The sequence below is a fragment of the Pongo abelii genome, chromosome 21, assembly GCF_028885655.2.
Source record: "Pongo abelii isolate AG06213 chromosome 21, NHGRI_mPonAbe1-v2.0_pri, whole genome shotgun sequence".
NCBI classification, from domain to species: Eukaryota; Metazoa; Chordata; class Mammalia; order Primates; family Hominidae; genus Pongo; species Pongo abelii.
In genome coordinates this window covers 5,132,161-5,158,829 of record NC_072006.2, presented here as the reverse complement: position 1 = coordinate 5,158,829, position 26,669 = coordinate 5,132,161, and the positions used below count along the sequence as shown (strand labels likewise).

Sequence of the window (26,669 nt, the reverse complement as noted above, 5' to 3'; positions counted from 1 at the left end):
TGACAGCAGGGACAGACCTCCCTGGCGCTGTGGTGCTTAGGGGCAGCGTGGCTGCATTTGCTCTGCTCCGTAAAGGATGGGGATTACTCCCTTTGTACTGCCTGATCTGGAACAGCAGTTCTTTTGTGCAACCACCTTTAAGTACTGGGGAGCTAAGTGCAGCTGGCTTCCTTGTCTACAGGTTGAAAGAATCCCTTGACAGAGGAGTTTTGAATAGACGCTCCCAGATTTCCTAACAAATTGTCACTTAGACATTGAGAATCCAAAAAAAAAAAAAAAAAAAGATGAAGGAAAGGGAATGTGTGCTCTCAAGGCTACAGCATAAGTAAGGCACCCAGGCTGTTGCTCAAGTACTAGTTCACTCCCCTGTCACTTCTGTGGCTGCAGAAGAGTGAGTTAAGTCAATAGTTATACAAAAACAACTGAAGTTTATTGCCAAAGAAATCTCTCCAACATAGCTACTGCGGGTACCAATTTTCCCAGCCTTGCCCAGTCAGATGTTCTTGAGAATCGCTATCCAGAGAAAATGAGATGGATCCTGCCCTTTGGTGAATATCCATGTAAAGTGATATAAGAATTCAAAGCTTGAAGGAAGTCCAGGGAATACTCACAGGAGCCTGACATCACTGGCTGTGGGCATTTGAAGTACAGAACAAGTGATAAGAATGCCTTCTCTCAGGCAGAAGGCAGTTCTGGAAGGGAAGGGCTGTTTATTGATCCTTAAATAGCTGAGACAGGCAGACTCTGTAGAGGTCAAATATCAATGAGAATTAAACTACAAGACACTTCTGGTGGAAGGTTGGTGTAGTTGGCTTGATGGGCCATTTGTGGGAGAGGGACCTTTACTTGACCTGGGTCTTTTATTGCTTCTAGTAACAACAGGCCTGAGGAAGTGGTGGGCTGGAGGCCTGTGAGGAGGGGAGGTGGCAGAGGTGAGCAGGCTAGGCAGAGGGACGCACAGAGCTTGAGCCCAGAGATGAAACTGTTGAGTAGTGCCAGGCTTTAGCTGACATATGTGGCTGGGAAAATGCATATGTGAAGAGACAGAGGTGGAGTAAATGAACAACTGAAGAGACAGAAACTGACCACAACTAAAGACAATCACTCAAAACAAGGAACGAGCCTCATGATGGAAATGGCATTTTCCTCATAAGTTAATGTGGTTAACTCTGTTCATGTTATCGCTGGTTATCAGAACATTTTAAAGATAAAGAAACTGAACTCACTCATGTAAAAGGCTTAGACTGGTGAGATTTTCAGAATGAAAATTCTCAATGTTTAGGAAGTCCTCTAGATTATAGGATTTATATGACAGCCGGTATAGAAAACTTACATCTGTATAAATACCAAGGCCCCTAAGGGGGATAATATTTCATTTGTATTGAGATGTTTTAATCCTTCCTTAATAATTTAAGATACTAAGTATTAATATTACATATCAGATAGAAGATCTAATTTCTCCTGTATTTCATTTGAAAGTAATAATACTTTCTGGAACAGTTAATTGTTGTTTTCTTAAACCATAGATCAATTTCTTCCTTGCTCTAAATCAGTTAAGCTATATTATATTTTAGACGTATGCCAATGGCATTGCCACTTTAGTATTTATTAGTTTACGAAGATAACTCAACATTCTGGAAATATTTCAAAGGACAAACTTAATACTTTTCACCAAATTTGCCTCATTCATTTAATGTGTATTCTTAAGAGTTTGACTGATGGACGAAGAAGAGGAAATATGAACCACACTGGCTGTTGTGAAGGGTTCCTCTGCACCAAACGCAGACATCTAAATTTAAATATAAGTTCTCTGCTCTTTACTTTTCCTGAGTCTCTATTCAACCTTGTAGCCTCTGAAACACTCTTCTTATGTATTTATTTAAGATGAGATAAGAAGCTGGTTTTAGATGATGTGGGCCAAATTTCAGATTTCATATGGATTAAAAAATAATAAACATCAAGGGTAATCTAATATTCCCATAAATTATTTTAGAAGCGTAATAATCATGTCATACTTCATGGCCCAGTTAATGTCTGTTGGATTTTTTTTTCTGTTTGTTAAAGATTCAAGTCATATGTCCCTGTTTGTTAAAGATTCAAGTCATACGTCCAAAAACATGAAAAAAAGTCTGTGTAGAAGTCAGGCAGACTGGACTGTGACTGCAGCAAACACACACACATGCAACAAGGAGATTCTCAAGTATACATGTTCAGCTTAAAAGACAAGGCAGTCAGCTGCAATTCTGAGTCAGTTTTATCTGTTTGTCTGAAGAGACAACTCTAATAAAACAGAAACAGGCCCTGCTGGAGCTCAAGACTTAGCATGAGAAAAGGGAGACAGAGAAGGAGGCAGAGAGACAGAGCAGGGGGAGAGAGAGAGAGAGAGAGAGAGAGAGAGAGAGAGAGAGAGGGAGGGAGAAAATGAACCCTATCAGCTATGAAATAATACACTGGGGAAAAGTACTGGTTCTCATGAAAATGTTGGTGATTCACCATGGAATAAAATTTAAAAGCCACTGACCCCAATGAAAGCCTCCAGTGGAAACATGTGGATTTTGCTTCATTTCACTTAAAGACTTTTCTTTATTTCATTTAAACACAATCATAAGCACCATCACAGCTTTTGTGATGTGTTGCTTTCTCATTTACAATTGTTATGGAAAAGGTACTGCTGATTAAAATGGTCTTCAGGAAAAGAAGACCAATGCATGAATTAGTTGATATTACCATGTAAAACAGGTAGGGCTTCTTGTTCCCTTAAAACATGCGTTGGGTGCTCATCAGCTGAATGACAACAGCAGACAATTCTTGTTTTCTATTTTTTACAGTAACTCAGCATTTAAGCAGACTTATTTGTTTATAGAATTTTTTCATACTCACCAAATCTTCATTCTGATTTGCTAAAAGATCACGACTGAATGCAAGCTGACTGACACAAACCACAAATCTGTCAGGGAATACACAGAGTTCTGTATAAAATGAAGAAAAACAAGTTTAAAGGTGTCAAAAAACTATAAACACAGAATGGTTGTTCCAGATTTTTGTTCATTTTAAGTTACTGCAATATGCACATCCATATAAAAGATATGTCTCTTCTCTCCTCCCATCCTTTCAGCGTTTGCCATCAATAGGGCAGGGTGAGTGCAAAGCTCTAGGGAGAGCTGACGAGGCTGCAAATTGGTCCACCTGCGCCCCGGGACCATTACATTGCAGGAAACCCCCAGGCAGAACCTCTGCAGCCTCCCCTCTGTGTCAGTCAGCTGTTTTCTGATTAGAACTCCTATTTGGAAAATAGGATCAATGTTTTCAAAATGAGCATGTAAGACTTTAGAGGAAGAGGAAGAATATTAGATAAAATCTAAAAATGTGACCTATCAATGTTTTTCCTAGTTACTTTACTTATCATCTCCTTGGTTAGCTAGTCTTAGAGAGCTCCCCGACCCTGGAGGGCAAACTACTAATCTGAAGCAGGCTGGGAAAACAGCAGCTTCTCTTAGGAATTAATGATCCAACTATTAAGAAAATGGTTAAATATACAATAAAGATGGTAAAATTACACTATACTCATAGTAATCTATTATTGCTGCTTCTTAAAACAAAACCACTGACTTCCCATTGGGAAAGACTGAATGAATCACTGAACTGGACTCCTCGGCATTCAATGGAAGGAAGGCAAGATGGTAATGACATCTTGATCTTTCCTTTTCTCATCTGTCTGTCCATCCATCCATTTGTTCGCCAGCCTCCAGCTACCTAGGCGTGATGTCTGGAGTGATGCTGAGCTGATGCCAACAGCGTATGTTCCAGGTGGGTGGGGAGGGGGCTCTTCTCCCTTTTTCGTACTTGGTTGTACTGCTTGAATATTTTCATGATATACATGTCTGATATTTGTGATAGAAATTAAGTCATTTTTCTAACAAAGAAAGCTTCCCTCTTACATGAGACCAATTTCTTTTTAAAGATGGATATTATGAATCAGGTGAGTAAAGCCTTTTAGGTACACTGCACAGGATGGCAATGACTGAGGTAATAAGGTATCTCAATTTGATGCACCGCTTGGAAGCCAAGCAAGAAGGTGTCAATTACATGAACACAGAATTTAAACAAGTTAACACCTTACACTACTAGACTAGCTTAAATGATCCCAAGAGGCCCAACAAGTTGTTGTTCCAGTAACAGCTCTCCTTATCCCGTCAACCACTGCTGTCTCCTTGGCAGTCACTCTCCCTATTCCAAGTTATCCTATTCAGAACAGCAGGTTAACAGTTCTAAAAAAAAGAGCTCCACTCATCCCGCTCAAAAACCTACCATGGCTCCCCAGTGCCCAATATTCAAAGCCCTCCATGATTAGGGATTAACCTGTTGTTCTGGTCTCACTCCCAATTAGTCTTCCTCATGAGGAAAGCCCCCATTTCAGGTGGGGGCCTGGGTGTTTTTCAACTTTGACCCCATGTGGGCATATGGTATCTGGCTAGGTGACTAGAGATGGACTTTGAAAAGCCAGAAGAACAAAATTAGCAAAGCAATTAATATTTATTCATTAGTTCTTAAAAGATCTTATTGAGATAAATGGTATATAGCCTTTTTATCATTTTATGGGAGGGAAACTGAGCCACAGAATTCATTATTTGTCCACCTTCCCCCCCAAAAAAATCATAAAATTGAAATACAACAGTTCATTAGTGGATCAGAACTGGAATTCAAAATTATCAGTTCTATCAAATAATTCCTCCGTATTTGCATTTCTTCCTCTGAAAAGTAACAATGTTAGAATGGCAGATTTTAAACATTTTGGTGCTGCCAGGTATTAATAGAAAGCAACTTCTGTACCCTTTTGCTCTGTTTAGGTCATTAAGTACTACTTTAATATTTAATTAAATATTTAGGCAATGATAGTCCTTACCATAAAGGGTACAAGTACAAGGTTAGCTGACTTATTTTACTAGAGAGTTGAACGAAGTGGAAGGGCCTGTTAAGAAAGCAATATATCTAAGGCTGGGCATGTTGGCTCATGCCTGTAATCCCAGCACCTTGGGAGGCCAAGGCGGGAGTACAGCTTGACTCCAGGAGTTTGAGACCAGCTGCAACATAGTCAGACCCCTTCTCTACCAAAAATTAAAAAAAAAAAAAAAAAAAAAAAAAAAAAAAAAAAAAGCCAGGCATGGTGGCACACAACTGTGGTCCCAGCTACTTAGGAGGCTGAGGTGGAAGGATCATTTGAGCCTAGGAGGCTAAGGCTGCTGTGAGCCATGATTGCACCACTGTACTCCAGCCTGAGTGACAGAGTGAGACCTTGTCTCAAAAACAAACAAATAATAGCAAAAAAGAGAATAACATATTCAAGCAGAGTTTACAGTTAATATGCAGATAATCATGAAGATTGCATAGCAAGCCTCTATATGTTAATGTTTTAAAGTTCCTATATCATATCTTATATATATACTGAAATTGTCCACTGAAGGTGACGTAAATTTTCTTTCCAGTGCTCAGATCAACTTGGAGAATGATCATTAGCTTCTGACTTTACTGTTGCTGGCTGGACAAGTTTGAAATCATATCCTTAGTGGACATCTAGACTTGGGGAAGTGATGGGGGAAAGTGGCCTCATCACACACCTAGGGAAAGCTCTGAGAGCTCTGAGCTGGGAAAGAGCTTTCTTGTGTACACACCTGCTCCATATGCTAGGGCCTTGGTATGCACAGACAATACTGAAGTGATTCATAGTTCAACTGTGTTGAGTCACTCTGAAAACTCAAAGAAAGTGCTGAGATGCATCAGGAAAGAAAAGCATGATGTGGCCCAGCTCACTGTTCTGAGAGAGGCAGTAAACAGTACAAGGTGGGAGGGAAGATATCACAAACTTTCAGACACACTCAAGACATGAAGGCAATGAAGCAAGTGGGACTCTCCATTCCTTAATTTTCATCCCTTCTCTAACTAGGGCAAGCAGATTGTGTGAAATGTCTGACAAACCAAGAAATCCGCTTCTTACCAGCATTCTGTGTGCTCCTGATGCAGCGAAGGCGTATCCCTCTCTTGAGGAAATAGGCTGTGATTTGAAAGCCATAACCTGTAAAGTGAAAGGGAACATCACTAAGTTAAAAGTTTGTTTGCCACTAAATCTCTGGGGTTCAGCCCAGTGCCTGCCATATAAGATACATTGAATAGTTATTTAGCAAATGAAGCTGGGTGTGGTGACTCACGCCTGTAATCCCAACACTTCGGGAGGCCGAGGCAGGCAGATCACTTGAGGTCAGGAGTTCGAGACCAGCCTGGCCAACATGGTGAAACCCTGTCTCTATTAAAAATACAAAAACTAGCCAGGTGAGGTGGCGGGCACCTGTAATCCCCGCTACTCAGGAGGCTGAGGCAGAAGAATCGTTTGAACCTGGGAAGTGGAGGTTGTAGTGAGCTAAGATCACTGCACTCCAGCCTGGGTGACAGAGCAAGACTCTATCTAAAATAATAATAATTGGTAAATGCAAGAATAAAGGAATTAACAGAGGGCTTCTCTTGAGAGGCAAGGATGAATATTACTATCTTGCCTCTTCCAGGAGGCCTGACTATGACACCTGGCATAGTCCCTAGTCCCTGAAGTGCCTCAGTTACTTCAACTGTAAAACGAAATAAATGAGGTCTAACGTACTTTCAGACGGGATAATTCAGTCGGAGCTTGCGAATAGATCTTAGCCACCTTCTCATACTCACTGCTTATTAGCTCATAAAAAGAAGCAGTTCATACCTATTTGAACATGGATGTATTTTGCCTGTAAATAAATTAATTCAAGTATGTCAAAATCTTTATATAGAATGAGATGAAAAGAAATATGACATGAGTAAAAAAATAATTTCTCCAACGCACTAGAGTGGCCTAAGTGAAAGACACAGAGCATAAAGTGTTGGCAAGAATGTAGGACAACTGGAATTCTCATACGCTGCTGGCAGGAGTACAAATTGGTACAGCCACTTTGAAAAAAATGCTTGAGTAGCTAAAGCTGAACTTAGGCATGAACATACAGTGTTCACAATAGCACTCTTCACAATAGTCTCAACCTGGAACCAATGCAAATATCCATCAACAGTAAATTTTTTAATGGGGATATAGTCACATACTGAAATACTATAGTGCCTCTAAAAATAAATGAGCTACAGTTACAGGTAATAACAGAAATACATCTCACAAACATAATGTTACATGAAAGAAGCCTGATCCAGAAGAGTAAATGCCATCTGTGAAAATGGAGACACTATCATTCGTCTCATAGGGTGGCAACAGATTTTCAGATGATTCACAGAAAGTGCCAGCTTAATTCCTTCCTCTCTCCCTTTCTCTTCTCTTCTGGCTTCCCTCCAGGTATAAACTACTTTGTTGATGATTTTCCTGAAATCATAGTAAAACTGTTCCTGGTTATCACAGTCAGCAGTCAAGTTATTTGGTAGAAGAATCAGAAGCAAAAGCTCCACCAGAGTGGGGTGAGGGTCCCCCTCTGTCAAACTGGCGCAGCCAAGAGTTGCAGGAAGTAATCTCTAGGACCGTCAGATTCTCCAAAGTCCATGACTATGGTTGGTCTGAAATAACTTATATAAAGAACACAGTTAAAGAAGTTTCCACTTTCATATTCAGTATCCTTCCAACACTCCTGTAGAAAGACCCAGGACATGAGTGACTGCAGACTTGATGCTGTCTAAACAAGCGATGGCTCTGACAGAACAATTGATTTAGTCATGCAGATTGTGCAAGAACAGTGACATCTATGAAAGGATAATCTCTGGATTTGCTGAGATAAAATAATTTTTTCCTAACACACTTGAAAATAGATTGCATTTCAGTCATGTGGCTTTCTTCTGCTTAAAATGTCAAACAAAATATACACACCACTGACATTGAGTGCTTTAAAACAAATACGTTATTTCTTAGGTCACTGAGAGAATGGAAGTCATTTCTACATCTGTTTATTTGTCCAACTGCTGAGGGAAGAAGTGGAATCCTTAACAATTGGCGACTCACAAACACATACAGCAAAATTTAAAAGTATTTTTCAAGTATTAATTTATAATGCAAGTCTTCCAAAGAACTGAGAAAAAAAAGTATAATATCTAAGTTATTCTACCTTTGCTGATCTATAGCTCTGAGTGATTAAGATTCAGTAGGCATGTTCAAAATTTCAAAAATCTTCTTCCTATGCAAAATCTTTAGCAATAAAATGTTATTATCAGGCCCAGTGTGGTGCTCATGCCTGTAACCCCAGTACTTTGAGGGGCCAAAGTGGGAGGATTGCTTGAGGCCAGGAGCTCGAGACCAGCCTGGGAAACATACTGAGACCCCATCTCCTTAAAAAAAATACAAAAAAAATTAGCTGGGCATGGTGGTACACGTCTGTAGTCTCAGCTGCTCAGGTGGCTGAGGCAGGAGGATTGCTTGAGCTCAGGACTTCAAGGCTGCAGTGAGCTATGATCACCACTGTACTCCAGGCTGGGTGACAAAGCAAGACCCCATCTTAAAAAAAATGTTATTATCAGGAAGGGTCAAAATCTGAAGTTGACCATGAAAGCTACAGTTTTGAGTCCAGGAAGCCTGGTATCTGAAGATACTACTTGAGTGATAACTAAATCCTATTTGGACTGCTGAACAATCAAATCTCAATATGACACCTTCCCCTATAGAAAAAGAAAGCAGTATAAGGCAGATTTCAAGTGATTTGTTACTGAAATTAGTAGGAGAAATGAGTTTATTGAAACCTTGACCCTTACACCTCCCACCCCAGGACAGAATTAAGTTAAAAGGAACCATTTCTAAATAGCATCTTGTTATTAGTGGTTTCAATGGAAAACCTGCCCAAATGGCACCTACAAGAGAAATAGCAAGTTTAACATGTAAAAAAGATTTGCACCTGCTTAATCCAAATTCCACTGGTCATATGAAACTTTGTTTAAAGAGGAACTTAAGGAGAGATTAAACACAAAAGGTACTATGCCAGTTCTTATGGCAAACTAAATTTGATCTATAAACAGAGAAAATTATTGCTGCTTGAAACATACTGCACTGAAATGCTTAGAAAGATGTATTTCATTTATTCATAGACAAAAGGCAATGATAGACTACATTCTTATCTTTGCTTTTAATGAAATCAACTTCACAGAGTTCAGGAGGCCACTGAGATTTTGCACTCACCCAGGGCTAAAGCAAAGCTCCACTACTCTCTAAAGCTAAACAGCAATTTGGCAAAGGATCCAAGAGGCCTTTTGCTTTTCCTACTTGGGGCACCAGCTCCCAGCTCGCTATGCTGGTGTTTTAAATGCAGAAAACCTGAGTCAGCAGAGCAAATGGAAATCATAAAGTGATCATCTTTTCATTTGAAAACTACTGGATGATGGTATTAATATTATGAGGCACTTGCAAATCACATTTCAGTATGCCTGTTTTCTTGCTGGCGATTGTGGTGCTCCTAAATCTGAGAAGACTGTCTTTAGACACAAGAAGGGACTTGGATTAGAGGGAGAAAAAGCTTTGCAATAGAAACATCTTACCACCAGGCATCTGCAGGTAGGTGCATTTCCAGAAACAATTGATATTTTTGAATTGCTTAATGTAACACAATCATGTAGTATCAGCAAGATCCCATCTTCTCCCCTGGCCTCCAAGCAGCCCAAAAAGTCTCCAGTTCTTGTGCCATCATTTGCTCTCTGTATGTCGTAAAAAGCTGTTGCACTTCTCCTCATCCTTCTACAAACAACCTCCAAAGCGGCAATGAAGCCTCAAATGATTACTTGTTACCACACTAACTTTCTTCTGGCTTACCTAAGTTGTTCATCAAAAACTATTAAGTCTCTTTAAAAAAAAATGGAGAGGTGGTCAGTAATGCGCATGAGAGAAAGACAGGACAAACCAGAGTCCCGCTACTATTTTATTTCATATTCTGTCTAAAATAAGCTGCTCCAAAATGGCTCTACTAGAAATTTGCAGTCTTCATAAGCAGAAAGGCAAAAATTACGACAAAAAAACTCAAATATGAGTTGAACAAATTCCATCCTGGCTTAGCAAGGCAGTAGATTAGTTTTAAGTAGTACCGTGCTCCAATGAGTAATGGTTTTAAGGGAGTGGTCATTTATTTGGGTTGTTACAGTTCACAGTCCCAAGACACTGAGAGCAAATATTCAATGAGAGATTTCACTGTAAAACTATCCAGCCTCACTTGTTTTCCAGGGGATTCATAGCCAAGGCGACTTGAGCTTCCCCACAGCTGCCAACGGGAGTCTGTGGTCTGGTGCATAACAGTGGGAAGCCCTCTCCCACAGCTATTACGAGACCATTCATGGACGAGCCTGGGAAAATGCCTCTGTGTGGCTTGGTGAGCCATCAGGACCTCCAGGCAGGTGAATTCCACTTCACTGTGGACCGCACCCACCACCTGTGTGGCTCTCTTCCAGCAAAGCCTTCTCCCAAACTACAAGGCAGGCTCAGGAAGACCTACGATGCGATGCCCCTCAGTACTTCTCTCCCTGAGATGACTCCTTCATTATTATCATCACTCACACAGTCTGAAACATTTCAAACATTCAGAAAAGTAGAAAAATAATGTCATGAACATCCCAAAACCCACCATCTAGATTCAATAACAGTTAATATTTTGCCGTATTTCATACACATGTTTTCTAAACTGCTTCAAAGCAGACATCATGAAACCTTACTCCTAAACATGTGAGCATAGCTCTCGAACAATAAGGAAATTCTCCCTCATCACCACGACACTATTATTACAACTGCGTATGACATTACCGATCAAATAACCAGCCTATATTCAAATTTCTCCATTGTCCCAAAATGTGTATCACTGATCTGATTTTCCTTTGAATCGGATCCAACCAAAGATCATGGATTTTAAGAGATATATTTGCTTATATCTCTTTTACTCTAAAATAATCTCCCTTTACCTTTTAAAAAAAGAACTCTGAACTTTTAAAGAGATCAGGCTAGTTGTGTTATAGAACAACCCCATTCTACATTTGAATTTTTTTTTTTTTTTTTGACAGTGTCTTGCTCTGTTGCCCAGGCTGGAGTGCAGCGGCACAATCACAATTCACTGCAGCCTCAACCTCCTGGGCTCAGGTGATTCTCTCACTTCAACCTGCTGAGTAGCTGGGACCACAGGTGCATGCTACCACACTCATCTAAGTTTTAAAATTATTTTTAGGGACATGGTCCCCCTATGTTGCCAAGGTTAGTCTTGAACTCCTGGGCTGAAGCGATCCTGCTGCCTGGACCTCCCAAAATGCTGAGATTACAGGTGTGAGCCACTGCACCCAGCTAAGCTTTTTTTTTAACCTCAGTTGCCTAAACACAAAATTTCAACCTGTATGCTCTTTTAAAATGCCAGCCATTTATTAATTTTGCCTTCTCCTTTAACTGCTGTAGGAAATTACAGGTTCAAACTAAAGCTATAATGACAATTCAAAGACTGGCATACAGATGACTTGAAAATTTGGTCCTAATGATAATTTCAAAGAAATCAAATTATGGATTTGTAGATAGTTAAAATTTTGGTGAAGATAAGCTTACTTAGGTAGGTTGGATAGTGGTCTCATATTTGCTTGAAGAAAGGGCACTTTGTCACAATCAGATTACTATGTGCTAACCCGGAAACAGCTCTGCATTGCACACCAGTTCAGACATGTGACTGTTTCCAGTCTGAAGTCATGAGTCACTTCTCAAGCTTGGTTGTGATTTAATAAGAGGATAGGAAGAAAGAGGCTGATACCAACTGAGTACTGACAGTATCTTGGGTATTAGACTAGACTAGGAACATATAACATACTTAAAAGATGAAGAGGCTAGGCACAGTGGCTCACGCCTGTAATCCCAGCACTTTGGGAGGCCAAGGTGGGCAGATCACAAGGTCAGGAGATTGAGAACATCCTGGCTCACATGGTGAAACCCTGTCTCTACTAAAATCAAAAAATTAGCCAGGCATGGTGGCACGCACCTGTAGTCCCAAGCTACTTGGGAGGCTGAGGCAGGAGAATCGTTTGAACCCGGGAGGCAGAGGCTGCAGTGAGCCGAGATCACGGCACTGCACTCCGGCCTGGGCAACAGAGTGAGACTCTATCTCAAAAAAAAAAAAAAAAAGATGAAGAATATGTGTGCTTTCAAGCTATTTCATTAAGGAAAAATGAAGTTGTAACTCATTACATCCCAAACTGTGTCACTCAGAAAGTTGCACCTTGTCCTTATCAAAAGGCCTAGGGTAGAAAGGGTAGGGAAATCATGAGTTTGATGCTGTCACTTCAAACACGAAGAGAGACTAAGTATGAAATGGGGCCTGTGAAAAAGCCTTGATGGGGCCTTTGGAAACATGTTATGGGTCCAAGTGTGACCTCCTCTATTGCTGGTGATGGATGGGGTTGGAGAAAGGGGTTGTTCTGTGGGAACTGAAAACCAAGAGTCCTGTCCCAAGTTTAGGAATATACATACAGGATCCTAGTCTAAGACCACAACTGGGAAACAGTTTGGGTGGGTAAGTGGAATATTTGATCCTAGGCTAAAAATTTCACTTATTATCCAAGACATTTAGAGATTCCAAAAAGGTTCCCTTGAGATAACATTTCATGTCCCTAAATAAGGACAGTACTAGACTCTGAGTCACAATAAAGCTATGTCTATTTGATGCCAAAACAAATGGAGCATGAAATGTTTCAAGAAAAAAAACTAAAATTGTGAATAAAATCATTATTTATAAAATAATTCTTTGGAGCCAAATTTATTTAGGAAAAAAACACACATTTTCTACCTGTCACCCTTTTGACTTTGTAGGTAATGCCAGAGGACACATGTACTACGAAATTTCATTTTCTATGGGATCCATCAGAGATTGTTAACATGGAATAAGAAGGCTTTTCAGAGCAGACAAAAATTAGAATAAAACAAATTGAGAAATTATCACATCAGATTTCTTCCCCATATTGCTTTCCCACTTTTTTGTTTATTTAAAAAAAGGCCCTTAACATTAAATATGAAAACTGTGTTTGGATAACACGCAAGCATAGATGAAATGATATTCAAAACTATGGTTCCCACAATCATAACTCTGCCAGGCCATGCATAATGATAAGAATAATATAATACTGTGTACTTATAAAACTCAAAGTTCTCTTTAAAACCCTTCACTCATCTTTAAATAACTATACATAAAAGAAACAGATTTTTAATAAGCCTTCTAAATGAGGTAGCTGGTTGTTTGAACTATTAGCTGTTCAAGCAGGCCCCTCTGCAATAGCTTTCAAATTTCCTGTGCCTACAGAGGAACACCAGTGAAGCATATCCTCTGTGGCCTCCCTGTCTTGCAGGGAATCCATTTCAACTCTGAGATTCTAGATCATGTGCAATGAGAAAGACAGTCCACGAACCACTGGACTATTCTAACAGGACCATGGACCCAAAGGACAAGAAACAACCTTGGAAGTCTCCTAGTTCATTTCCTGTTTGTCAGCCAGGACCACATTAAAACCATCTTTTAAAAACAACACCAAAATGCTGAGTGACAAGATGCTATACCTACCTATGTGCCACTTTATCTGTCCTTTATATGAACTGAGGTTGCAAACAATGCCTAAGGGGTAAGACAGGTAACAGGAAAAGGGCTGGGTTCTGACTGGAAAACTGGAGAGAGCTCGGGGCTTGTTTAAAGGGGACAGCAGTGATTTTCAAAACCATCGGAAACTAGGGCATGGGGTACCAGAAAAGCTGGAAATCCAAGTGTGAAATCTCTTCAAATTTAAACTTTGCAAACAATTCAAACTTTTAAAATACATTGTGTGGTCCAAATAATATGTCTCAGAGAGCCAATGTAGTTTCATATTGTCAGTTTGCAATCTCTAACCTAAATTCCTCATACTTCAGTTGAATTTCTTTTTTGTGTGTCTTCGGCAGAGCTAAAGGAAAGCTGGCCACTACCAAATGCTTGAAGATAGGTATTCAGTTTCAATTTAGTCATTTATTCTAAGCTAAATAAACCCAGGTCCTTAACCTTACTAAACAGGGCATGTTTTTCTACGTTAAAATCATCTCTCTGACTCTTAGGTCTGACATTAAAGATACTCAGCCGGGCGCGGTGGCTCATGCCTGTAATTCTAGCACTTTGAGAGGCTGAGGCGAGTGGATTGCCTAAGCTCAAGAGTTTGAGACCAGCCTGAGCAACACAGTGAAACCCCATCTCTACTAAAATACAAAAAATTAGCCGGGTGTGGCAGCGTGCGCCTGTAATCCCAGCTACTCAGGAGGCTGAGGCAGGAGAATTGCTAGAACCCGGGAGGCAGAGGTTGCAGTGAGCCGAGATCGCACCACTGCACTCCAGCCTGGGCGACAGAGCAAGACTCTGTCTCTAAAAATAAAATAAAAAAATAAAAAAATAAAAAAATAAAATAAAATGATACTCAAGGGTTTGACTCAATATGGGGGAAAATGAAAAATTATAGAAATAAAATTTCTATAATTTTAGAAATCATTAATTGTATAAATGTTTGGGATCTGTATTAAAAAATTACAAAGCTTTCATAATTAATTAGGAAAAGGTCTTAAAAAGATTAATATACCATGTTCTCAACTGGAAGGGCTAACCATCATAAAGATGTGAATTGTTCCCATATTTATTTGTTTAACAAATATGTACTGAGTGCCTATTATGTACCAGACAATTCCAGTCAAACATCAAAATGAAACTGTTATTTTTTATGTGTGTAAGGGGAGGAGGCAGTTTGGAAGCTGCGAAAAATAATGCTAAATTTAATCTAAAAGAATAGACAAGAATAGTTAAAAAAAACAAAGCAAAAAATTTTTTTCCTAATTAAAAGTAACATAGACTCAATGTATTTTTAAAAATCTAGACAAAAAAAGGTGTAAAGAGAAATGAATCTTCAACAATCCGACCACCCAGAGACCCTCTGACACTTCGATTTTTGATTTCTAGGTCTTTTCTCAAAATATATAATCACATATACTCTTTTATTTCCTTCTACAAAAACGAAATCATATGATGAATGTTGTTTTATAACGTGATTTTTAAAAACCTCAGTACTATGAACACTGACTTTGTGTATGATACCATTTAGAAATCCATTTTTATTCTTTCCCAAATGAATAATAAATTGAGTATTCAAAAGAAGATCCCCACTGATCCCTGGTTGCCAGTTCTGTCATACACAGACCTCTCTTTCTGACTCACTTTACTCCACTGGCTTATCATCAGTCAGTTAACACTATGTTAATTACCTGAGCTTTATTTATAATAAATCTTAATCTAGTAGGGCAATTTCCTTTCCTGACTCCCAACATTATTTTTCTTCTTCATCAGGAGTACTTGAAGTTATTCTTGGCCTTTCATCCTTTTATTAGCTTGTCCAGTTGCATGAAAAGCCCTTTCGGGGTTGGATTAGAAAGACCTTGAATTTATAGATCAATTTGGAGAAAATAAACAGCTTTATGATAATGAGACTTCCCATACATTTGACATGGTAAATCTCCTAATTATTTTAATAACTTATTTAATACCTTCCAATAAAGTTTTTTTAGTGTTGTCATGTAAATGTTATCTCCTAAAAACTACATTTTTAAACTGCCTGCTGTTGTAACTGACTCCTATAGGTTGTCAGCTGAAATGCCTATTAAATCTTTTTTCCCCACCTTTATTGGGGTATAATTGATAAATAAAAGTTGTATACATTTAAGGTGTAGAACATGATGATTTGATATATGTATCTATTGTGAAATGATTACCACAATCAGGCTAATTAACACAACTATCACCTCATATAGTTCTCTCTCTTTTTCTTGCAGTGAGAACATTTAAAGATCTCTCTTACCAATGATTATTAACTATAGTCACCACAGTGTACATTAGATTCCCCAGAACTTATTCACCTTATAACTGATAGTTTGTGTCCTTTGACCAAATCTCCCCTTCCTTCCTTCATTGACCCCTTCCCCTAGCCAGACTCTGTCCCCACCCCTGTCTCTGGCAACCATCATTCTACTCTCTGCTTTTATGAATTAGGCTTTTTTAGATTCTACATACAAGTGAGATCACACAGTATTTGTCTATGTCTGCCTTACTTCATGTAGCATAATGCACTCCAGGTTCATCAGTGTTGACACAAATAGTAGCATTTCCTTCTTTTTTTATGGCTGAATAATGTTCCATTGTATACATACAGCGCATTTTTAAAGATACTAATTTCATTTCCTTTGTATATATACCCAGAAGTGAGACTGCTGGATCATATGGTAGTTCTGTTTCTACTTTTCTGAAGAATCTCCATACTGTTTTCCATAATGGCTGTACTAATTTACACTCCCATCAAAAGTATACAAGGGTTCCCTTTTCTCCACACCTTCACCAATACTTATTATCTCTTTTTATAACAGCCATTCTAACAGGTGTGAGATGACATCTCACTGTGGTCATAATGTGCATTTCCTGATGGTAAATAACGTTAAGCACCTTTCCACATACTTGTTTACAATTATATGTTTTCTTTGGGAAAATATCTGTCTAGGTCCTTCTCCCATTTTTAATTGGGGTTTTTAATTTAGTTGTTTTCTCAATTTAGTTGTTTTCTTTCTTCCTTTTCCTTTTTTTTTCTTTGCTATTGAGTTGTATGAATTCCTTATATATTTTGGATATTAATCCCTTATTAGATATATGGGCTTGCAAATATTTATTCCATTCTATAGGTTACCTTTTCATTTTGTTGATTGTTTCCTTTGCTGCACAGAAGTTTTTAGTCTGATATAGTTGCTTTTGTTACCTGTCTTTTGGGGTCATATCCAAAAAAATCATTGTCAGGACCAATGTCAAGGAGCCATTTCCCAATGCCTTCTACTAGAAGTTTTATGGTTTCAGGTCTCACATTTAAGACTTTAATATATTTTAATTTTTGTGTATGGTATAAGATAAAGATCCAAGTTCATTCTTTTGCATTTGGATATCCAGTTTACCCAGAACCATTTATTGAAGAGACTATTCTTTCCCCATTTTGCATTTTTGGTGCTCTTGTCAAATAATATTTGGCCATATACACATGAGTTTATTTCTGGGCTCTCTATTTTGTTCTGTTGGTCTAGGGTCCATTTTTACGCCAGTGCTATTCTGTTTTGCTTGCTATAGCTTTGTTTTGAGTAATTTGTATGTATATTTATTTTAGACTTTTCTGCATATACAATCATACCATGTACCAAAAAAGGGACTTTTCTTCATCTCCAATTTTTTCACGTGTATATTTTTTTCCTGTTTTATTCTTCGGGCCGGAACTCCTCCAGTAGAGTGTTGAATATTGCTGCTGGTAGGCATCTTCTGGTGCTCCTTATTATAAAGCTAACACTGTTAATGTTTCACTTACTACTGAGAACATTTGTTGTAGACTTTTTGTAGACAAATTTCTAATTTTCTAAGAATTTTTATTATAAATAGTGGTTGCTTTTCCTGTACCTTGTGTAATTGTTACATGCATTGCTCTTTTTAATTTATTAATGTTGTAAATATTACAAATTGACTTTTAATGCTGAGCCAACTTTGTATGATATCATGATTTTGTTTTCTATATTGCCAAATTTAGCGTGCTAATATTTAGTTTAGGATTTCTGCTTTTATATTTGAGTGAGATTGACCTGTAATTTTCTTCTCTTTTATTGTCCTGTTTTTTTCTTTTCTTTTCTGATCCTAGTTTTTAGTGTCAAGTTATAGTAACCTCATAAAATGAATTGGAGATGTTAATGTTTATTCAAGTATATAAAACTGGAGTTACCTAGTTCTTAAATTTTGGGGCGAACTATCCTGGTAAAATATCTAGACCTGGTGCTTTCTTTTTTAACCAGTGGTTTAAATTCTTTAATAATCTATTCAGGGTTTATATTTATTCTTAGCTCAGATTAACAATTTATATTTTTCTATAAATTTTTCTATTTCACCTTAGTTTTCAAATTTAGTGTCATGAAGTTGTTCTTAATAATCTTTTATTATTTTAATTTCCACCTAATTTAATTATATCTTTTTTCATTACTAGTACTTTTATTCCTGATCTAATTATGTCTTTTTTTCATTACTAATACTTCTATTCCTAATATTTCTCTTCATCTTTTTTTCCCTCTTTATCATAAATTACTGCATACCTATCATTAACAAGCTGTTAAGCCAAAATAAGCAAGAAACCATTAGTCTGAAGTTGTTTCTGTACCAGGAACCCTTACATAAATAAGCAAACCAAAACTTAACTTAGAGGCATTCCTTGTGACTGATTAATTTTGAATGGAGCTTCAGCCAATCACAGATAACCAACTAGCAAATTCGTTATATTAACTAGGGACTTCCTATTGAACCATATCCAAAGAAGGCAAATGCCTAGCTATAACCAATCAAGTAATTTCTTTACTTTGCCTCCACATTCAGCCTATGAAAGCCCACTGCCCTTACTGCTGGAACGGAGCTCTCAGAATCTCTTGTGGATTTGAGTGCTGCCTGATTCATAAATTGTTATTTGCTCAAATAAACTGTTATATTTATTTTGTCTAAAGTTTTTCTTTTAACAAAGTCAAGTGGGAGAAGGCAAGGATCATCAGTAGCCATAGGACTAACAAGAGAGAGATACATTCAAGGGACACTTTAGAGATAAAAATCAGAGACAGGCTTGGTTGTCAATGAAACGTGTTCAGAGAATAGTGATGACAATGACAATTTTTTTTAACTTTGTTGACTACATGAGTGGTAGCTTCCTAAGGAATAGAGAGGGTAGGTAGACTTGGTAAGATAAACCAAGCTTTAGAGATGAGGATCAATGAGATTTCTGGGTGAAGCTGTTTGGAAAGCCAATAGAAATAAGGTGTGCAGTGGCTGGGCAGGGTGGCTCATGCCTGTAATTCCAGCATTTTGGGAGGCCGAGGCAGGTGGATCACCTGAGGTTATGAGTTCGAGACCAGCCTGACCAATATGGTGAAACCCTGTCTCTACTAAAAATATAAAGATTAGCTGGGTGTTGTGGTATGCGACTGTAGTCCCAGCTACTCAGGAGGGAGGCTGAGGCAGGAGAATTGCTTGAACCCGGGTGACAGAGGTTGCAATGAGCCAAGATCACGCCACTGTGCTCCATCCAGCCTGGGTGACAGAGTGAGACTCTGTCTCAAAAAAAGAAAGAAAGAAAGAAAGAAAAAAAAAAAAAAAAAAGGAAAGGAAAGGGGAAAGGAAAAAGGGGAAAGGGGAAAGGAAAAGGAAAAGGAAAAGGTGGAGTTCAGAGGAAAAGTCATGGCTGCAGATCTACTGAAGCAACTCTGGCCAAAAGGAAGAAAAGTCCATGGCAGAGCATGTCAAGTGAGAGATCAAAGGGCAAGGGCAGGACCACTGCTTAAGAGTCAGCAGAGAAATAGGGGCCCACATGGAGTAGTTAGATCAGAAGAAGGCCAGCCACCATAGTGAAGTCTTGGAAAAGAAAGTTGAAAGATCAAATGCCAGATAGCATTAGTGACAGTGGAAATAGAACAAAATACTCAGCTGGCAATTGAGAGGTGATTGGTAGCATTTCGGAGGTAGCTTCAGGGTGGAAGAATAAATGAGAGTATGAAAAAGGACACAAAACACAAACATCTGTTCTGGGAACTTTGCAAAGATGAGAAGCAGAAAACAACACAGGAGCTTCAGGGGAAAACATTAAACTAAAGAAAGATCATTGTGTGTTTCTTCTTTCATGTCACACTTCTGTTTTTGTTTCCCAGTTGCATGCTTGCTTGCTTTCTGCTTTTTCTTTTTATGTAATCTGTTTTCTATTCTACATTTTCTATTCAGCATTTGTCTGTAACAAACATTCCTCTTAATTTCGTCACAGTCATTTGGAATTTCTACCCCATTTTACAAGGTGCTAGGTCTTTTACCCACTTTTGATGCATTCACTCAAGTCATGGATGAAAACACTAAATATTCCTAAAACTTATCATCTCTTCTACTTCTTCTTCCAGTTATTAAATAATCCACTATCAAGCTCAAATAAGCATCTATCTACTAGTCTAGGGTCTTTCCAATTCCCAATCGTGAGTCCACTGCCCATATCTAAATCACTTGGGGAATTTGAATCTCCAAGGCTGAGGTCTTTTCCAACCATACAGATTCCTGGATCCCCAGGCCCAGAGAACCTGGGGTGAGAGCCAGAGAACTACATTCTTTTTAAAGAGCTCCAGGGAATTCTGATGCTCAGACAGGTCTGGAAGTTACTGCTCTAAATCTTATTTTGTTGATTTACTGGTATGTTATAATGAAATTAGTAGTGAGAGTCTTATTAGAGTAATGGTAGTGCTTTGCAGAGTTCTTAGAAGACAAAAACAAAATGTAAGTTCTGTCAGTGAATATAAGAGATTATCCTAGTTCTTTAAAAACAAACAAACAGGCCTTTAGCTGGATTCTATAGCAACAGTGAAGAGGCAAGGGGAGACGGCTAATTTCTAAGCCACTCAAGGCCTAAACTACTGAAGCAATTTATGAGAAGCCAGTACATATTAGCTCAATTATTATCACTCCTCCAGGGAATTTAAATGAACAGGTCTCATGCCTTCGTTTACTTTTCTTTCTTTCTTTTTGTTTTAACTACCTGCTGATTTGCGTTTTTATAGGGAAAAAAACCCTCCATGTATGTGCTTTTTATTTTTATCTTCTATTATACAAGTCCTTAAGAGTTCACATAAGATGTATATTGGGCTGATATGTAAGCCTTCTGATGATAGGTATGCAATAACTTACCATCTTAATTAAGGTGCTAAATTAGATCTTACATAGACTCAGATTTAAAAAGGAACTATGTATGCTAACACCCAGGTTTTATTCCGAAACATTACCTTGATATTTTTATCTTAATTGCCTGATTTAAGCAAAGTTTCAGAAGCCTACGTAAAGGAGTCTTTTAAATTTTGTTTTGCTTAAACAGTATTTACTGGTAATATAAATACCTAATGAACAAATCTAAAATACTGATTAATTTTACAATCATAAAAAGCTCAATTTTCATTGTATATACATTGTTAGCATGAAATTAGAAGGGATACAACCAGAAATCATGTACTGCCAGATGAGATGCAACAGAAAACACACCCCACCTACCACAAAGTATTCTCACACAAGGGACCCCAGCCTCATCGGGCCTGTGGCTCAAACCACCAATCCACAGAAAATACAAGGGGCTGGAAGAGGCAGGTTAATGCCACCATCCAGATGCAGCCAGCCAAATCCAAACGTGGGAAATTCCAGAGGACATTTGACCCGCTTTCTTAAATAAACAGATAGAAAAAAAATTGGGGATGGGGGTTCCTATAGGTTAAAGGAGGTGTTCTTCTATGATAAAGAGAATCAACCGAGTGCAATGAATGTGTACACCAACCTTGTTCGGACCCTGAATAGAACAATTCAACTATAAAGGAACTGAAGAGACATTCAGATAAATCTGAAGATGGACTAGATAGTTGATGACATTACTTTTTTGTCTTTAATGGCGCTTTTAACATTTTAAAAATCACTTCTCTTTTAGAGCTATGTATATTGAATCATTTATATATAAAATTAAATGACATCCAGAATCTACTTTAAAATAGTTGGGGGAGGAGGGAATAGATGAGCATATAAATGAAATAACATTGGCTATATGCTGTTTAAAACTGGGATGCTGGCGACAGATAAGTGGGGGTTCATTATATCATTCTATTTTTGTATGTATTTGAAATTTCTGATGTTTTAAAAAACGAAAGTATTCTTTTAAAGATTTATTTGTAAAAAAGAAACACCACCATGAAAATATTCAAGGCCTTTAAAGATGATACATTTTTTCTTCTAAATATTTATATTAATATAGGCCCTCTTCCAAAGTCTCAGAACATAAATCATGATTAAAGCTTGCTTTTTTAGGTAATTTCCTAACCCTGAAAATAACATTTTATAAGGAAGGCAAAAGTATCTTTTATTATGTTGTGAACTATAACTATAATCTTTAGAATAATTTTTCTAAGTAGATAACAATTTAAAGGAAATCTAAACAAAAATGATCTAATAGGTGATTGTAAAGCTCTTATCTTCCTTAAGCTGAAATGATCATACTATTGTAAAATAAGAACAATAACTTCACCTTGAGATTTTTAAACTAGTGGCCCAAGATGAAAATACAGATTTATAGATACATAGTTATAGATACATATATGCACATTTTGCAGACTCAAGCCACATTACCAACCTGTTAAGCATGGAATAGAAAGTGCACCATTCTATAAAAATATCACCTTGTAGTAAACAGGGCTAATCTCTAAAAGCTGAATTGGGGAAATCTGAAAGACTGAGATAAAGGAAACCTTCCTGCTAAAAACATAGAATGCAGGTTTTAAAAAAATGGTTTAAATATGTAACCCAAACAAAATGGAAATATCAAGGAAATACCAGGAACAGAGGGAATTTAAAATAAGAGTAGGAAACAAACAGACTGACACTCTAATGGCCTATGGAGAAGTGTCAGATCAGGTGTCTGGGAAGGTCTAAAGCTGCATCCTGCCTGCACCCTGCCACCTCTCCAAGATCCTGGTCCCCACTCACTGACAGGAGTACACACAGCCCTGTCATTCCATGAAAACTTCACTTTCCTTTTATTTAGATATTTTTTCTTTTGTCGCACACTGAGAATTCACCATTCCCTGGGGCCTCACAAAAGCTCATAACATTTTATTATGCCACATTTCCCAGCTTCCTGGAGATCCACCCCACAGAACCACTTTTCATCACTGTCCTTCCGCTGTTACAAATGCAAATATTTTCAAGGCATTACTCAGCTCTCAGTCATCCCACTTAAGGTGAAGATGTTTCCAGTTACAGGGGGCTTTGATGGTGGGCAGTGGCATGATCATAGCTCACTGCAGCATCAAACTTCTGGGCTCAAGCGATCCTCCTGCCTCAGCCTCCCAAGCAACTAGGACTCCAGGTGCACACCATCACACTCAGCTAATTAAAAAAATTTTTTTTTGTAGAGATGGGGTATCACTATGTTGCCCAGGCTGGTCTTGAACTCCTGCTCTCAAATGATCTTCCTGCCTTGGCCTCACAAAGTGTTAGGATTACAGGCGTGAGCCACCGCACCTGGCCTCTCCCTTTGTTTTACTAGAAAGTCCACATGGTGTGAGACTTTTCCACTTGGCATTTGCAAATACTTGATACTTTACAGTGCTTTGGGGTCTCTGAAAGAGGATCCTGGAGACAGCTCTGAGTTGTAAAGCAATATCCACACAATCAAGGGTAATAATACACTACATCTTGTTCAAATTCAGGCACGTTCTGTCTCTCTCTTTTCTTCCTGGACTTGTGCATTTCACTGGTTTGCTAGGTTTGTCTTCATCTTTTCTCAGTGGCAGATGTCTCCCACCAACTCTCACCTCTAAGGTTCTGTATGAAGCCAAATATCGGGTTTTCTCAACATCAGTCTTGCCCACACCTCCGGCTATCAGCTCCCCGTCCCTCCATCTTGTCCCATGGTCTTCCCCAAGCTGCTGCTGCTCTCTACCACCAGCACCTACTTCCGGACACACTGCTACTCTGCTTACTTGCATCATTCAAACCCCTTCCCCATGCATTAGAGCAAGTCTTACTGTTTCTCAGCTCTCTCCTCAAAACAGGTTTTCTGGAAAAAGACTTTTTTGGGGCTCAGAAAAAAAAAAAGATTCCTTAGAAATGGCATTAAGGCCAACATTGTTAAACAAGTCTGGGCTGCACACCTTTGTCTGGAATTATATGTCAATCATTTCTATTAAATATCACATTCATGGTGAGCTATTACTGAGTTAGCAGTTTGGCAGCAAACTGGAGTATATATGTCTGTATATGTGAGGCATTCCACTAAGAAAGGATTTTACTCTTTCTTAATCTTGAAAATGATTTCAGTAGAGGAGTTCTAGGAGCCAGTATGAACAGGAAATGGTTATGCTTTTTTCATTCTGTCAAAAACCAGGTGCCCCTCAAATAGTAATAATCGAACCAGAACCATCCAATTCATGCCACTTGCACACCTAACCACATATAAGTACTACGTGAGGTCCTAGGGGTATCAAGAAAAATGCTCTGCTCCTGAGGGACTCAACTGAGGGCAGAGGGAGAGACAGAGGAGTTAAAGGTAGGATGGTTACATTGTAAATGCTACTGCAACAAAGGTATGCATAGGCAAATGCAATGTTAAAAAAAAAAAAGGGGGTAAGTCTAACTGAACAAAGGGGAGTAACAAACCAAATTGGGAAGAGGGAGATCCTCAAGGATGGGAAACATTCAAGCAGAGGATTAAAGCATCAGGAGCATTCTGCTGGGACTGAGAAGCGGAGGGCACTGCATTCATATCTGTGCAAAAACTCAGACAAGTCCTTTTGGCTGCTAGCAACTCTGGTAGGGTAGACTGAGGCCTAGAGTTCAGAATGCATAGAATAATAGAGAGAGATAGGGGACAAGCCTGGAAGGGTGAGCAAAGGAGGTTAGATTTTAACCTGGCCTCAACTTTAGAACCTCAGGGAAAGGATTCTGATGAGAATTAAAGACCCATGAGTGCCCTCAGTCATACCTTGTAAATACTGGTAACTCACCGCAGTTTTTCTGCCTATGAAGACCTTGACCATAATGAGGATAACTTTTATCTTCATTGATTTGGTTAAGATGGAACAATTAGAGTCAAGAAATTTGTGAAAGATTTAATTTAATCTAAATCTCTGGAGAAGACCACTGGCAAAATCAATGGTACTTTATTAATTCATTAAAATTCAGATATTTATAACAATTTAAAATCATGTTTGCACTGGCTAGGTTAAAACAGATTCTTGATCCTAACCAGTAAATGCCAGCTTTGACCCTGCTGGGAAGAAAAAAAAAATAGTTCCATTAAAAGAATGAGAAGACAATTTCAAATTTAGTATAAAGCTACAGTAATCAAGACAGTGCAGTATTGGCATATGGAAACACATGTAGAAACAGAATTGAGGCTGGGCACGGTGGCCCACGCCTGTAATCCCAAGACTTTGGGAGGTCGAGGCAGGTGGATCACATGAGGTCAGGAGTTCGAGACCAGCTTGGCCAACATGGTGAAACCCCATCTCCACTAAAAATACAAAAATTAGCTGGGCATGGTGGCAGATGCCTGTAATCCCAGCTACTCAGGAGGCTGAGGTGGAGAATCAGTTGAACCTGGGAGGCGGAGGTTGTAGTGAGCCGAGATCACACCACTGCACTCCAGCCTGGGCGACAGAGAGAGACTCTGTCTCAAAAAAGAAAAAAAAGAAAAGAAAAGAAAAGAAAAAAAAGAAACAGAATTGAGAGTCCAGAAATAAACACTCACATTTATTGTCAACTGATTTTCAACAAAGGTGCCAAGAAAATTAAATGAGGATAGAATAGTCTTTTCAACAAAAGGTACTTGGACAACTGGATATCCACATGCAAAAGAATAAAGTTGGACCCCTAACTCATGTCATATATGAAATTAACTCAAAATGCATCAAAGACCTGAATGTAAGAGCTAAAACTATAAAACTCCTTAAAAAATAGATGTACATTTTTATTACCTTGGATAGGGCAATGGTTTCTTAGATATGATATCAAAAGCACAACAACAACAAAATAGATGAATTGGACATCATTAAAATTAAAAACTTTTGTGTATCAAAGGCCACTATCAAGAAAATGAAAAGAAAATCCACAGAAGAGAAGAAAAATGTTATAAATCATATAGCTGATAAGGGACTTATATCTAGAATGTTTAAAAGAACTCCCATAACTCAATAAAAAGACTAATAACCCAATTAAAAATGGGTTCAAATCCTGAACAAACATTTATCCACAGAAGATATACAAATGGCCAGTAAGTACTTGAATAGATGGTAACATCATTAGTCATTAGGGAAATGGAATCAAAACCACAATGAGATAACACCTCATACACAAAGGAGAGCTATAGTCAAAAAGACAAACAGGTGTAGCTAAGGATGTGGAGAAAACAGAAGCCTCATACACTCCTGGCAGGAACAGAAAATGCTGCAGCTACTTGGAAAACAGTCTGGAAGTTCGTCAATATGTTAAACATACAGGTACAGAATGACCCAGAAATTCCATTCGTAGGTATATAGCCATGAGAAATGAAAACATATGTCCACTCTAAAACTTGTACACGAATACTCATAGTAGCATTATTCATCATAGCCAAATGTGGTTAACAACCCAAATGTCCATCAATTGATGAATGGACAAAATGTGATAGATCCATACCATGGAACATTATTTGTAATAAAATGAAATAAAGTACTACTGATATGTGTTATAAAATGAACGAACCTTGAAAACATTAAGCTGAGTGAAAGAAGCCAGTTATAGAGAACCACATAGTGTATGATTCTATTTGTATGAAATGTCCAGAACAGGCAAATCCATAGAGACAGAAAGTAAGCTGGTGGTTGGTTGTCTGTGGCTAGGGTATTGGGGAAAATGAAGAGTAACTGCTAATGGGTAAAGGGTTTCTTTTGGAGTGATGAAAATGTTCTCAAATTGATTCTGGTGATGGTTACACAACTCTGAATACATAAAAACCATTGAACAGTATACTTTAAACAGGTGAATTGTATATGAATTATATCTCAATAAAGCTGTTAT

At 38.3% G+C, this 26,669-nt stretch overlaps 1 protein-coding gene across 3 annotated transcripts in view; it reads right to left on the bottom strand.

Moving 5' to 3' along the window:
* Nucleotides 1-26,669, bottom strand: part of SLX4IP (SLX4 interacting protein) — a 200,968-nt gene that overhangs the window by 29,732 nt on the left and 144,567 nt on the right. For all 3 annotated transcript variants that reach the window (XM_002829951.5, XM_054541587.2, XM_054541586.2), the window contains 2 exons: nucleotides 5,993-6,070; nucleotides 2,881-2,969 (listed from right to left, as the gene is read on the bottom strand). In XM_002829951.5, coding sequence (XP_002829997.2) covers nucleotides 2,881-2,969; nucleotides 5,993-6,070 — 167 coding nt within the window. The remainder of the gene's footprint in view (nucleotides 1-2,880; nucleotides 2,970-5,992; nucleotides 6,071-26,669) is intronic.